We start from the raw sequence: 15,374 nt of genomic DNA, 5'->3' as shown, positions 1-15,374 counted from the left end.
TGACACATCGCTGCGTGTCTTTAGTGCGGCCTGAGGCTCCAGGCGATCCCTTCGGGAGGGTGAAGCGCTCAGAAATAGTGGGCTGCGAAAGGGAGGGCTTTCTGCTGACCCTAGGCTTCCCTTTGTCCGGATCACCCCTGCCCGCCATGTTGGGTGACTGGGGCGCTCACTCCGGAGAAGGACCCAGTCGTCCCTGCAGCCCCAAGTCGGTAGAAATCAGTACTCGCCTCCACCGCCTCTCCAGCACTTCGATCCGCTGGGTAATCTGGTCCGGCCGCTGTTGCAAAACGGGCCAGTTTCCTCCTCATCAGACTGCCACCGCGTAGAAGCACCGCCGTCGCCCACGTAATGCCAGGCTATTATGGCGTCGTCGTCCCCAATCTTAAACACGGTGTAACTCCGCGCAGGAAACTCGGATCTTCGATCAGAGAACGGGTCCCGCATCAGCAACAGTTCAGCGACAGATTCCCACTAATGTGGGACAGGATAGATAGCAGGATTAATTCGGAGGATCGGAGGGTCTTCGGAGCTCCGAGCTCACGCGGCCATCTTAGTTGCCCGCGAAGCTCCTCCCCTCTAACCATTCATTTTTATCCCCTTTTTAGGTTATAGGTAGCGACTAACTTAATTCATGTGTCTTTTGCTCATTCTGTCATGCTAGATTGTAGAATAAAGATTTAATGATAAATATCTTTGAATGTTGTTTTTATGAATGAGATTAACCTTTCCTTTTAACCAGGTGCTGACATACAGAAGGATGGGATATGCCCTTCTGCAAAGGTAACTGATGATGAGGGGAGAGTGTGAACTTCATTTGGGAAATAACTCTTAAAGGTGAATCCCCATTAGTATCCCCATTAGTGTATATCGTCGGGTGACGTTAAAGACATCATCGGGTGACGTTAAAGACATCGTCGGGTGACGTTAAAGACATCTTCGGGTGACGTTAAAGATATCGTTGGGTGACGTTAAAGATATCGTTGGGTGACGTTAAAGACATCGTCGGGCGACGTTAAAGACATCGTCGGATGACGTTAAAGACATCGTCGGGTGACGTTAAAGACATCGTCGGGTGACGTTAAAGACATCGTCGGGTGACGTTAAAGACATCGTCGGGTGACGTTAAAGACATCGTCGGGTGACGTTAAAGACATCGTCGGGTGATGTTAAAGATATCGTCCGGAGACGTTAAAGAATATAAGATGAGGTAATTGTAGGATAAGATATGGAATCCATTAAGTGTTAATGGTATTTTTGATGATACAGGCTTGTAAATAGCTTCTTTTCACTTTCTCAGGTGAGTATTCTAGATATCTTGTAAATAGTGGCCTGAGAAGAGTGTCGTTACGTGACGACTGGGTTAGCCACGGTTGGTAGGCTGCCTGTTCTGAGAATCCGGTTGTTACAGATGGGAGGAAGGCCTTGAGTGCCAAACGTATTGCCCATAAGAAGGTTGATGTGAAGCAACCTTTTCTCTGGAGACCAAAGACCCCTGATCTCCAGATTCCCAGATGAGCACCCCACCCTAGAGTGGATGCATCCGTTATCACTGTGGCCACCGATGGAGACAGATGAAAGGGTTTTCCTTGAGACAGATTGCCTTCCACGCTCCACCAGGACAGATCCGCTGCAGCTTCTCTGGAGATCCTCACAGACTCCCTGAGATCTCCGTTGTGCTGATACCACTGCCTGTGGAGACACCACTGGAGTGCCGTCATGTGCCAGGCGTGTATGGTTGACCAACAGAATACAGGAAGCCATCAGACCGAGCAGGCGAAGGACCTTCAGGACTGGAACGACAGCTCATTGGTAAAATAAAGGAATCATTTCCTGTATGGTCGAGAATCCTTTGCGGAGGAGGGAATTCCCGACACACAGTGGTATCCAGTACCGCACCTTGAACAGGTTGCGCTGAGAGGGCACCAGGTGAGGTTTGGGCACATTTATTGAGAAGCCAATCTGTACAACAACTGAGTTGTAATCTGCAGATGATGGAACACCTTTCCTGGCGACTCTGCCTTGATCAGCCAGTCGTCCAGCTAAGGGAATACCGGTATCCCCGATCTTCTGAGATGGGCTGCCACCACCGCCCTCACCTTGGTGAAGCCTCGAGGTGCAGTAGTAAGACCAAACGGAAGAACCACAAACTGGTAATGTTGCGATCCTACCGCAAAACGGAGATACTTCCTGTGTGACTTCAGGATTGGAACGTGAAATACGCATCCTGCAAATCGATCGACACCATCCAGTCCTCTTGCTGCAGCACTTGAAGAACCTGTGCAAGGGTGAGCATCTTGAACTTCTCCTGCTTCAGAAAGAGGTTCAAGATCCTGAGGTCCAGGATTGGATGAAGCCTGCTATCCTTCTTGGGTATCATGAAATACCGGGAGTAGCATCCCAGACAGCTTCCTGCTCCTCTTTTGCACCTTTTTTCAGTAATGCCAGGACTTCCTCCTGCAGAAGAAGTAGGTGGTCCTCCGTGCAAAATCCTTGACAAGGAGGGTAATTTGGGGGAAATTCCCGAAAGGGAAGAGCATACTCATTCTCTACAAGATTGAGAACCCATGGTCTGATGTGACCGATTACCAATCTTGCAGAAAATGAGTAAGCCGACCCCCCACAGGACCAACATGATCAGAATGGTGGATCTAGGGCTGCTTTACGGTGGCAGGAGGGGGGTGGGAAGAGGAAGAGGAGGAGGAGGAAAGGAGGCCTGACTACCTCGAGCACGGCTCCTGTTTCAGCCCCGGTAGGATTTGTACAGGGAATTCTGGTGCTGCTGCTGTGGCTGTTTGCATGAGCGAAAGGAAGACCTTCCGAATCCTCTGAATCTCTTATTTGAAGATCGTCTGGTTTGTAGCCTAGAGACCTTGCCGTCGCCTTACAGTCTTTAAACCTTTCCATGTCCGCGTCTGCCTTCTTGCCAAACAGACCTGAACCATCAAAAGGGAGATCTATCAAAGTCGCCTGCACATCAGGAGAAAACTCAGAAGATTTCAGCCAAGCAGCCCTCCTAGTGGCAACAGATGAACCCATGACCCTTGCCACAGAGTCAGCCGTATCCAAACCACTCTGGATTACCTGGCGAGCGGGAGCCTGTGTATCTGCTAGAACCTCACTGAAGTTCTGCCTGTCCTCTTCAGGTATCTTCGTACCAACTGCTTCGCGGAGTCCATAAGAGCTTGAATGTAATGCCCCAGAAGGCATGTTGCATTCGTAGATTTTAAGGCCATGCTGGCCGATGAGAAAACCTTTTTTGCCGATTGGTCCAATCTCTTTGACTCCCTATCACTTGGTACTTCACAACCGTAGACGGAGATGAAGCACCTCCGTTAAAATATTAGATTCATACTCTGCAGTAGGCAAATTCAAATCCAAGAGTTCAGCCGCTTTTTTAATAACCGTGTGGTACGGTGCGACATCCTTTGATGGGGCATCAGGAGTCGTTGAAAGCTCCTATTTCGGAGATAACTCCAGGCCACTTGCCTCTTTAAGCTATTCAAAAAAGTCCTCAGACTCCTGCAGTTCTCCCTCCTCCATCTCCTCTGCTCGATACCTTTGCTCCTCCAATAGCCTTTGAGCCTCCTGTCTGGACCTCATCCTCGGGATTGGCGTCGATGGAACAACAACCAGCTCTGACGGAGCCGGCGCCGGCGTCGTGCTTGGATCCGGAGGTACAGCCAGGACAGTACGAGGTCGAGTCGGAGCCGGTGAAGAAGGTATCGGCGTCGATGACCTCGGAACCGGGAAATGCCAGGAAGGCGCCACTGGCATGAAAGGCATAAACGGTAACTGTGCATAAGTCTGCGGGACACCCAGATTGAAGGCCATTGGACCGGATGGTGCTCCAGAGGGGTACATGGCTCTAGAAAAGACCCCATACATAGCATTTAAATAATGCGTCGGGTCTTGACCCGGGCCTGGAAAGGGTGGATATGGTCCCGGACACAGCTCCTGTTGAGGTACAATCGGAGTCGGGCCAACCGGACCCGAGGGAGGACCCATCGGAGTCGAAGACCCTTCAGGCAGTGGAGCCTCCTCCTCCTCCCGAGGTGGAGAGTGCATTGGCGCCGGGGATGGATTCGAAGCCGGAGCCGGAGAATGTTCCGGAGAAGCCACAGGAGAAGGCTCACCTTGTGACTCCGGATTCAATGCAATTGGTGAAGGAGAGACATAGTCCTTCCGATGTCGATGTTTTGGAGATTTTGACTTCGGATCCGACTCTCTTCCAGAGTGATGCCGCGAACCATGCTTCTTCTTCTTGTGCTTCTTCTTAGTTCGAGAAGCATGCCCAGACGACGACCTCAAAGCCGATCTGAACTTCGAGCGGGACCTCGAACGCCTCCGACCTCTCTTCTCCTTCAGTTTTGCTACCAGCAGCTTCGCCTTCGGGTTCATCTTGTCACAGATGGAGCATCCTTGGATGTCGTGATCCGAAGAAAGGCACCAGATGCAGTCCTCGTGCGGATCCGTTATCGACATTAACTTTCCACACGCCCCACAAGGCTTGAAACCAGATTTCCGCTATGACATTATCAACAGGAAAAAAGATTAAACACAAAACAAGTATCAGTAACAAAGTAACTAAACGAGTTACTGAGGATCCCAAGAAAATCCGTTAGCGTCGACGACGCGGAAAAAAGGGAACTGATGTCATCACGCCGACGAGGTCCTATTATAGATTCAGTGGCATCACGAGACGCGCGCAATGCCGTGCTTCTGTGACGTCGTCCACGTCGGCGTGAGGAGCTACGAAAGAATTTCCGAATGTGGCTGACGCAGGGGATATTAACAAGGTGAGGCATCAACTGGCAGATGTATCCATCAGAAATTAAGAATCTCAATCATCAAGTCAACTGTCTCAGCATCCAGGACATCTGAAATGGCAGAAAGTCTCTGAAAGACCTTTGCCAGTTGGACTTTAGTACTTTGGTAGAAGCATAGCTGAGTACACTGGCCCTCAAAACCTGTGGGGAAACAGGTTAAAATCCTGAAGGATTTTTGACCCAAAGCCCAACATTTACATTTAATGCACAATGTCCTCTTACATATGGAGTAAAATTCCTTTTTCTAGACAAGTGAAAAGCCCAAAGTGGAAATAAAATGGTAATTAGTGTATTAAGTCCACACTAATTTCCACTTTAGACATACTGTCAAATTACAGGATCCCCATTAAAAGAGAAGAAATATTGGACACCTAGCTGACAGAAACTATTAAAACAAAATAGAAAAAGACTCACAGAATTAATTTCTTTAAGACAAATCGTTAACAGAGCAAGTTTCATTTTCAAGGATTGAACTCAAAGCAAGTAGAAAAGAAGGACTAAGGGACTGGCTGCCACTGTACTACATTTGATGCTCATGGGATGGCCTGGTGTTGGCTAACTTAAAATAAAAGTGCAGTTTTGCTTCTACACAAAGCCTAAAAAAAAATCCTAGCATATTTTCTCATTTAAAAAGGTGAAAATAAAACAGTAATTTCACAATTGTTTGTTGATGGTTTTGTAAACCAATTTTTTTTATTTTACAATAGTTTTGTTCATGTTCATTAGATATTTTTTCATTGAAAGATATAAAATAAAAAGAGTTGCATTTAAGAAGTTATTTAGGTACAGAGTTTTATCTCACGTTAAAAAGGTTCAGGATTCTGGCCAGATAGGAAAACATTCAGTGACTATTAATGCAGATTCCATGATGGCGAACTATTGCTATAAATCGATTCAATTTCAATTATTTTTATTTATTTATGTTGCACAACAAATGCCAAAACTTAACCCTAGCTTATCGGGGCCCACAAACAAAACAATACATAAGAAACAAGTTACTTACCTGTAACTACAGTTTTCCAGCATTGGTGTCTTTTTACCAATTCACATACTCAGTAGAGTGGCCTGGCTCCCACCATCCGAGCGCTTGATACTGCTTGCTAGTATATTTCAAGCAATTGAACCTATGAAAGGCCCAGTGCTGTAGAACAAACAAGTTACCTGTTACTAAAGTTATTCAGCATTGGTATCTTACATAGATTCACATGTGACCTCCCTCATCCCCAGTGAGGCTCACCTACCAATTAAGATCCTATTCACACAGCTGCTATGAAATCTGAGGTATGGTGGTCTCTTTGGTGGTGGTGTTCACTGTGCTCTCACATCATTGGGTGAAGACCAAATCCTTTCCAATAAGGTTACTGTGCTACTAAAATGCCAATGTTTGTGTTTTTTCAAGTTCTGTTCAGCATTATACTGCTATTTTAAAGAAATCGAGGGGCTTCCACAGCAACAATAGGAAATTATTCTAGTATGTGAATCTAAGAAAGATCCAGTGCTGGAGAACCGATACTGCATTGATAAAGGACAATTAGAAAACACATAGCACATGGAATAGAATAGCAGGACTGAGAAAACGTAAATCAGTGCAGCAGACAACATTTAGCCTAAGAGAAGCATATAGTTGGGGTAATTAATTGTATAAAGGCAAATAGAAAGCTACATTAGAATGTGGATATATTAAAATGAGAAGTGGAGTTAACTCAATGATAAATGGAGTGTTCAGCTCATAGGGCATGTTCTTTCCTTGACCCTCTCCAGCATGTAGTGACATTTAGGAATTTATTGTATTTGAATGATGAATTGTAGGAAACCTAGTCCCTGTTTTCAATATCAACCAGTTTTCAAAAACAGGTACCACAGAATTTTCCAAAAGGTATTTGTGGTATGCTACAAAGAGGTAGCTAAAGAGTAACAGCAAATAATCTCACCTCCAGATATGACATAGAGACGGCATAGATGATGTTGTCACTGGTTGCCTCAATAGATTTAAAGAGGTCGTTTAGAGTCTGGATGTATATCCCCGGCTCGCTGTCCATTCCAAGCATTGTGTAGGTTTTACCTGTACCTTTTAAATAATTAAAGAGAGAATATGATAAATTTGCCAGTAATACATTCTAGCTTAATGTAACTGATGGTGAAGTAATTTCCTCCACCATACTTGGTGGAGGACATTTCTTCGAACAATCCACTCAGGATTTAGTACTTCTTCTGTATAGGAGGCGGTTTTCCGTTAATACTCAATTCTAGTTCAAGTGCAATCTGTTTGAATTTTGGTACCCGCAACTTGAAATCATTAGATTTTAATGTACCTGTTGGTCCATAAGCGAAAACGGTTGCATTGTATCCAGCAATTACTCCATCTATCAAGGTTTTTGTGGTCGAAACATACACTTCTTCCTGGAAAAAATAAAGATATCCTGAATTTCTGTGGGCCTTCTAGGCAAAACAGTAGAAAAAAATAAAACAGCCCCCCACGAAAAGTATGTGTTGGTCTGGATTTAGACTCGTCAAGCTCGCTGGCATTTCAGTGTCTAAATTGTCAACTGGAAAGTTAATGAACTTCAAATTTGGGAATGTACTTAAAGTAGCACAGTCACTAAACAAATAATGCATCCCCATTTATATTGTTTCTCTAAAAACGACATTCATTGACTGACCAAATAAGACACAACATTTAGAAACAAGGCATTTACTGGGGTTAGTTTCCTAAAGTTAACAGCTAATATTTAGGCACAGGTAGTCCGAAAGCAAACAAGGAAGGCCTTGTGTGAGAAGAATGCATCTGTGGTCTCAACTGGACATAATATTATTTTTCACTTTTATGACCAGTAAGAGATATTCCACAGACAATCACACAGTCTGTGTTTCGACAGCTTTTTATCCAAATGTGACTACATGTGCATAGGTAAGGCATGTTGGATTTTTACCAGTATGCTCCTGAAAGATGGTCAAAACAAATTAAGAATTCTATGTATAGGAATTCAAAGCCTGACAAGTGACTCACAACACTATTTAATCCAGCACAATTCCCTCCTGAAACTACCCTCTGCACCCAAGCGTACCATATGGAGACAAGGCAACATAAATTGAGTAACAGAGAGATGCCCCAATGCTATCTGTTATAGCACTAAGGGCCAGATGTAGGTCGCCAATTACCGGTCGGTAACGGCCGATTTCGGCCGTTACCAACCGGTAATTGGTTTTTAAGATGTAGGGGCCATTATTTTACAGAATCGGTAAATTTACCGAATCGGTAAATTTACCGATTCTGTAAAATACCGAATCTGTAATTTTACCGATTCGGTAAAACCCAGATGTAGGTAGCACTGTTTACAGTGCTACAGGCCTTCAGAATTCGGTATTTTACCACCCAATCCAATTGGGTGGTAAAATACCGAATTCAGGTGTACATGCACATCTGTGCATGTACACCTGTGCCATGTGACACACAGACATGCCCTTAGGGCATGTATGTGTGCCACATGTCACACAAGCCTGTACTTGGGGTGCTAGAGGGTGTCAAAGTGACACCCCTTGCACCCTTGCAGGATTCGGTATTTACCGATTCGGTAAATACCGAATCGGTATTACCCATTGATTCCTATGGGCTTCAAGGCCCATAGAAATCAATGGGCAATACCGATTCGGTAATTACCGAATCGGTAAATACCGATTCATACAGATTCGGTAATTCTTAAATAAGAATTACCTACATCTGCCCCCTTCCTATTTACCTACTCTTAAATACCGATTCGGTATGATTAGGTATTTAAGAGTAGATAAATAGGAATTACCTGCATCTGGCCCACAATGTCCTGAGTCTGCCTGTGTCAGCATCTAATTGCTTGCCTTCAGCAATGTGAACAAAAAAGCACTGACACATAAGAATGTGGCGTGGATCCGTCAGCTCTTACTGGGAGTAGGTGTGGTGAGTTTATTACTTCTGTTGATCTCACAGAAATTCCCCTCATATCTAGAAGGTAAACAGCCATAACAATGACATTTTCACAACAAATACCATTACCCAGCATTTCAACACAACGCAAATACCATTACTCTGCAATGCCATTACAACGCATGTCATTACAATGCATATGCATTTATCACATATACCTTTACAATGAATTTCGTTGTAAAGGCATGAATGGCAAAGGCATATGTGTTTTATAAGGTAAGAATAGGGTTTAGGGTGGTTTTGGGGTGTAGGGTTATAGGTTTTTAGGGTATTTTTAGGGTGGAGGGTGACTTTGGGTTTTGGGGTGCACAGGGTTAATGTTAATGTTAAAACAGTTTGTATAGCTCATCGGTACCCCAGCAACGGGGCGTCCCAGCGCTTATGGACATACCAGAGGACAAGACAACGCAGCAGCTAGAGATGAGTTAAATGCAAGAAAACAGTCAAGTTTTAATCTGTTTGCGAAACAGCATGTGGTTAGGAGTGGTCCGAGCCCCTAGAGGGATCGAGTTTCAAAGCTTCGGAGCCAAATCCCTGAAAGAACGGCCACCAACTCTGCTCCTCCGGATCTTAATAGTACGAGCAAGAAATGAATCTGCCGAACGGAGGGCACGTGTGGGGGTATAGGGGGAGCAAAGTCCCTGCAGGGTTTGGGGGCCGGTACCATACAAAATTTTGTGGGTTAAACATAGACTTTTAAACTGGATGCGTTGTTTGATCGGCAACCAGTGCTAGCGTCGGAGAATAGGAGAGGTATGGCAGGTTTTAGGTAGTGCAAGGCTCAAAGAAACCAAGAATGGGTTTGAGAGAGCGTAGGCGACCATAACAGGTACCTGCTACTCTCTTAGCATGGGTTTCCAGGGAGAGTGAATTGTCTAACATCACGCCCAGATTTTTGACCACCTCCTTAGGAGGGGGGGGGGATGACCTAATGTGGGGGGCCACCAATGTTTGTCCCATTTCTGTGCTTCTTTACCTATCAGGAGTATCTCAGTTTTGGACGAGTTTAGCTGGAGATAGTTCTGTGACAACCAGTTTGATATAGCCAAGATATCTTCCCGGAATTTAATTTGGTCAGCCACTGTGTTTTTAGAGAGGGTGAAAATGAGTTGCGTGTCGTCCGCATATGATATTAATTTGATCTTGCGTTCCCGGGCCAGCATGGCCAGGGGGCGGACATACACATTGAACAATGTGGGGCTGAGCGCAGAACCCTGCGGGACCACACATTCCAGGGAGTGTTTGCTGGATGAGTACGGCGGGGCGTGCACCTGGAAGGAACGGTCAGATAGAAATGACGCGAACCAGTCCAAGGCATTCTCCCTGACTCCGATCTCCCACAGTCTCTCAAGCAAGATCCTGTGGGAGACCGTGTCAAAAGCCGCGCTCAAATCCAGCAAAACCAGTATAGATGTCTCACCCTGGTCCTGCACCTCCCTCAGATGTTCTGTGACAGCTAATAAAGCAGACTCCATGCTATGTTTAGCACGTAATCCGTTTTGGGACTCATCCAAAACTCCATTGGACTCCAAATAGGTAGTCAAAATTGAATTCACATGAGCCTCCATCACCTTAGTAAGGTATTGAAGTAAGGAGATGGGTCTAAAGCTATCCGATCTGGTGGGGTCCAGTGAAGGTTTTTTTTTAGAAGGGGACAACTTTAACATGTTTCCAGGATATGGGGATAGAGGCTGACTGAAGTGAGTTGTTAATTAGCGTCTGCCCCTCCCGCAAAATGGAATCCTGTAATGATCTAAACAATTCCGGCTTAACGGGATCTTCCGGGGAACCAGACTTTACTTTTTTGATCAAAGAATCTATCTCAATCTGCTCAATGGGCGAAAGAAATTGTAGTGAGTATGGAAGATCATTTAGGCCTATGATGGAACTAGGATTCATAGTGAGTCCGTCTGAATTCAGGGAGTTGTAGATCCCTTTAACTTTGTCAACAAATAAACAGGTTAGCTCTTCGCATTGTGCGTCGGACACTATCAAGTTACCTGTACCCTCCGGGGTCTTGGTCAGGTCTTTTACTAAAGCAAAAATGGTTTTGGAGCGGTTGGTACTGGAGTTAATCAGATCGGTGTAATATTTGGCTTTGGACGTCTTTATAAGTTTATGATAAGCTTTAGTGGCTACTCTAAAGTTGATTTTGGCCAGATGGTCATATGATCGCCTCCAGAGACGCTCCAGTTGCTTACATTGCTTTTTTTTTTTTTAATTGTAAGGGCCTCAGAGTACCATGGATGGGACTGGCCGCGCTTAGGTCTTGAGCATTTCATCGGAATGAAATGATCAAGTGATTCTTTTATCCACTCCCTGTAGGCTGTATCGGCCTCCTCCATGTTACTGGGCCAAATTGGGCGGGAGGTTTTAAGTCTGGCTTCGAACGTGACATTGTCTAGCTTATTCCAGGGGCGCTTCCACAGCAAGTGTGGGGGCTTTTCCCTACAGCTAGCTGGAATCTTGATTGAAATGAGGACCGGGAAATGATCGGTCCAACTGAGGGGACTAGGAGTGGAAATAGAGGCTTCCTGAATATTCGTAAACACCGGGTCTAACAGATGACCTGCCTGGTGCGATGGCCCATTAACGAGCTGATTACTAGGGTAATTTTAGGGTTCATGGTGGGTTTTTTGGGGTGCCCATGATATTTTTAGGGTTCAGGGTGGGTTTTGGTTTTGGGGTGCAAGGTTATATTTGTAGGGTTGAGAGTGGGTTTAGGTTGCCAAGGGTAATCTTAGGGTTCAGGGTGGGTTGGGGCTTTGGGGTGCCCAGGGTAATTTTAGGGTTCAGGGTGGGCTTGGGTTTTGGGGTGCAAGGGTATTTTTAGGGTTAAGGGTGGGTTTGTTTTTTGGGGTGCAAGGGTATTTTTAGGGTTCAGGGTGGGTTTGGGTTTTGGGGTGCCAAGAGTCATTTTAGGGTTCAGGGTGATTTTGGAGTGCAAGGGTAATTGTAGGGTTCAGGGTGGGTTTGGGTTTTGGGGTGCCCAGGGTAATTTTAGGGTTCAGGGTTTGTTTGGGTTTTGGAGTGTAGTGGTATTTTTAGGGTTCAGGGCGAGTTGGGTTTTGGGGTGCCCGGGGTAATTTTATGGTTTGCTTGGGTTGTAGGGGTATTTTTAGGGTTCAAGGTTTTTTGGGGTTTTGGGGTACCCAGGATAATTTTAGGGTTCAGGTTGGGTTTGTGGTGTAGGGGTATTTTTAGGGTTAGGGGTGAGTTTGTTTTTTGGGGTGCCCATGGTAATTTTAGGGTTCAGGTTGGATTTGGGGTGCAAGGGTATTTTTTAGGATTCAGGGTGGGTTTGGGGGCGAAGTGAAGAGAGTAGACTCTGGGATTGTATTGTTCTCAGAACTAAGGGCCCCGATGTAGGTGGCCCAATATCGATCGGTAACGGCCGAAAAATACCGATTTTCGGCCCTTACCGAGCGGTATCCAGCCATCGGGATGTAGGAGGCTGAAAACCGTCCGAATCGGTATTTATACCGAATCGGTATAGATACCGAATCGGTAATAAACCGAATCGGAAATACACCGAATCGGTAAAAGAACGAATCGCTAACATACCGATTCGGTAAAAATACCGATTCGGACCATGTACCGAATCGGTAGATATACCGAATCGGTAAATAGTCCGATTCGGACAATCTACTGATTCGGTAGGGTTACCGAATCGGTAAATTACCGATTCGGACAGGCAAAAACTCAGATAGAGATGTAGGGAAGCACAGAAATACCGATTTTGCCTCAAAATCGGTATTTCAAAATCGGTATTTACCATGGATTTGAATCAGGTGGTAACCAACTGCAACCTATAAAATGAGACCCAAAATGCAATGCAACTTGAAGGATGGCGGCATTTTATGTCATTGCAAGGCGGCTACGGCTACAGCAGGAAGGAGAGAGGGAATGGCAAAGAGAGGAACAGGTCTACAGACAGAGGATCACCCTGTTCATGCTCACAGAGGCAGAGATCCTACAGAGGTACAGGCTGGACTCAGACATCATTCTGGAGCTCATCAGGGACCTTAAACCACTGTTGGACCACCCCATCCCAAGGGCACACGCCATCCCAATGCACGTGCAGGTGCTATGCAGCCTACACCTGCTTGCGTCTGGCAGCTATCAAAGTGGAGTTGCTGCGGTAGGAGGGGTGACCCAGAGCAGCCTGTCAATGTTTTTCAACAAATTCCTTGACGCCATAATACAGAGGATGGACCAATACATTTCTTTCCCTGCAACCCATGCGGAACTGGTACAAACAAAAGCAGACTTTTACCAGATGGCACGATTCCCCCACATCATCGGCTGCATTGATGGCACGCACATTCCGATTTGCCCCCCTGCTGACACAGAATACATCTACCGCAATAGGAAGTCTACGCACACCATCAATGTGCAGGTGATCTGCAATGCTAAGTGCACCATCACAGACCTGGTAGCAAAATTTCCAGGGAGTACCCAAGACGCGTACATTTTCCAAAACAGCGGCATCTATGCACGGCTGACGGCTGGGGAATTTGGTGAAGGATACCTCCTAGGTGAGACACATCATACCCCCATAACAAAATGTAGCACTGTAAAGTACATGTATGCATGTGAGTAATGTTACCCCTTTTCCTTCTAGGCAACAGTGCATATGCCCTCCGCTCATTCATACTCACCCCCTACCTCAACCCCTCTACACCCAGCCAAAGGAGGTATAACCGGGCCCACAGAAGCACAAGGAATGTAGTAGAACGGACCTTTGGCATCTGCAAAAGCAGGTACAGATGCTTGCACAAGTGTGGAGGTGCAAGGCAGTATACCCCCATCACCTGCTGCAAGATCATAGCTGTCTGTGCAATGTTGCACAACCTTGTGGTGAAGAAGGGCACTGAGGTGGAGTTGTCAAACCACGAGGACCATGACGACGACGTTGCTGTGCCACAAACACAACCTGCTGGGGTGTCTACACCAAGTGATGGCAGATACAGACGTGAGGAGATAACAGAAAACTAATTCTGAGTGAGTACAGATGCACAGACAGGTCATGGATGTGAACAAAAAGAAATTTAATAATGTTGGCACAACGTTACAGCACTGATGTGCAACAAATGAAATAAGTACAGTAAAGGTGGGGAATGGAAAAGGGCCGGGTTGCCTCACCCACCCTGCCAGGGTGGCAGTCTCACTTCCTGCTGCGCTTTGCTGAACCACTGGGATGTGGCTCCCCCCCTTCTGCATGTCCGGCTGCCTCAGCGGAGCGCCTGGTGCTCCGGCGCGGCTCAGACACAGAGCTGGCCGGGCTGCTGCGGCTGCTGCTGTCCCCAGCCTCGGCCACGTCCAGGGCAGGATTCACCACCGTGTTGGAGATGATGAAGGCCTCCATGGCAGTGGTGATGCGGGCCATGCCCCTGGTCACCTCTGCAGTGTTCTGAGTGAGGCAGTCTTCCATATTCGCCCCTCAGCGGCATAGCAGGGCGGTTCCTGCGGCAAGCCGGTTGATTGCCCGATTTTGTACGCGGGCATCCCTGCGCCTAGTGTGCTCATGCTCCTCCATCTTGGCACACAGCTTTGTTATGGCAGTTGTCATGCGCCCCAGTCCTGTTGCTATTTCCCTGTTACTTGCAACGAAATTCACAAAACCCTTTGACATCTCCCCCATCTGCAGGTTGTGTTCCCGCAATTGGCGCTGGCAAGCCAGGATGGACTTGGCCTACATTTGCTGGATCCGCACCATGCTCCCCTCCAGCCCTTGGAAGACAGTGCCCTCCCGTGCTGGTAAAGCACTGCTGGAAGTGAGTGTCCTGCGCCGATTGGTGCTGCCCTGCTGGGTGGCCTGCTGTGCCACAGGTGTTGCAGGTGTGGATGCTGGTGCCTGACCCGCAGCTCCCTCCATGATGGTCAATGGGGCCACAATGATCCTCCTGGCAGGAGATGTGGCAGGTGCTGGCTGGGTCCGTGTGGGTGAGTTCTCCGGTGAGAACTGCAATGGGGGAGATAGTGACAGTAGGGGGGAGTGGGGAAATGAGAGGGTATGTCCTGGGTCATCCTCATTAGCCATGGCACTGCTGTCCTCCTCCTGTGAAGGAACCATGCTGCTTGGCCCTGCCACCGCACTGTCCGCTGTAGCTGGAGCTGTTGCCTGTGGAGCTGCAGCTCCACTGCCTGATGGTGCCCCTAGGTATAAAGAAGCATTTGTGAACTGAGTGCAAATGTCTTACAGTCACTACAATAAAAGCATTGCACATATCATTTTCTATACTCTGAATCTATTTTTAAATGCATTGCAGTTTAATGTGCACTGGCATTTGTTACTACATCAGCTGACTACATTTACCATGATGCATTGCTCATGTATGTTGCTAGCAGAACTGGGCTGGGGTTTGGCTGTGCATTGGGGCTAAAGGGGAGGTGTCTGGTAGGGTGTGTCATGCTGCGCATGCTTCTTACCTTTTGATGTAGCTCTGGCTGAGCTGTCCAGGTCCCCAACTCCCACCACACTCTCGGTCTCAATCGTCGTGGACACCAGTTCCTCCAGTTCAGTGAGGGATGGCGCGGGGTTCCTGCCACCACCGGTCAGACCTGCCTGCTTGTGCAGCTCTGCCGAT

The 15,374-nt window shown here is 46.8% G+C and overlaps 1 protein-coding gene across 2 annotated transcripts in view; it reads right to left on the bottom strand.

The window, feature by feature from the left end:
• The window catches only part of LOC147684768 (kinesin-like protein KIF19), a 1,367,439-nt gene that overhangs the window by 1,082,543 nt on the left and 269,522 nt on the right, over positions 1 to 15,374 (bottom strand). For both annotated transcript variants that reach the window (XM_086940625.1, XM_086940626.1), the window contains exons 5-6: positions 7,139 to 7,226; positions 6,758 to 6,894 (exon numbers count right to left, since the gene is read on the bottom strand). In XM_086940625.1, coding sequence (XP_086796751.1) covers positions 6,758 to 6,894; positions 7,139 to 7,226 — 225 coding nt within the window. The remainder of the gene's footprint in view (positions 1 to 6,757; positions 6,895 to 7,138; positions 7,227 to 15,374) is intronic.

Source organism: Lissotriton vulgaris, chromosome 10 (assembly GCF_964263255.1).
Source record: "Lissotriton vulgaris chromosome 10, aLisVul1.2, whole genome shotgun sequence".
Classification (NCBI taxonomy): Eukaryota; Metazoa; Chordata; class Amphibia; order Caudata; family Salamandridae; genus Lissotriton; species Lissotriton vulgaris.
The sequence above is the reverse complement of the archived record's forward strand: the minus strand, read 5'-3'. Positions and strand labels throughout refer to the sequence as shown.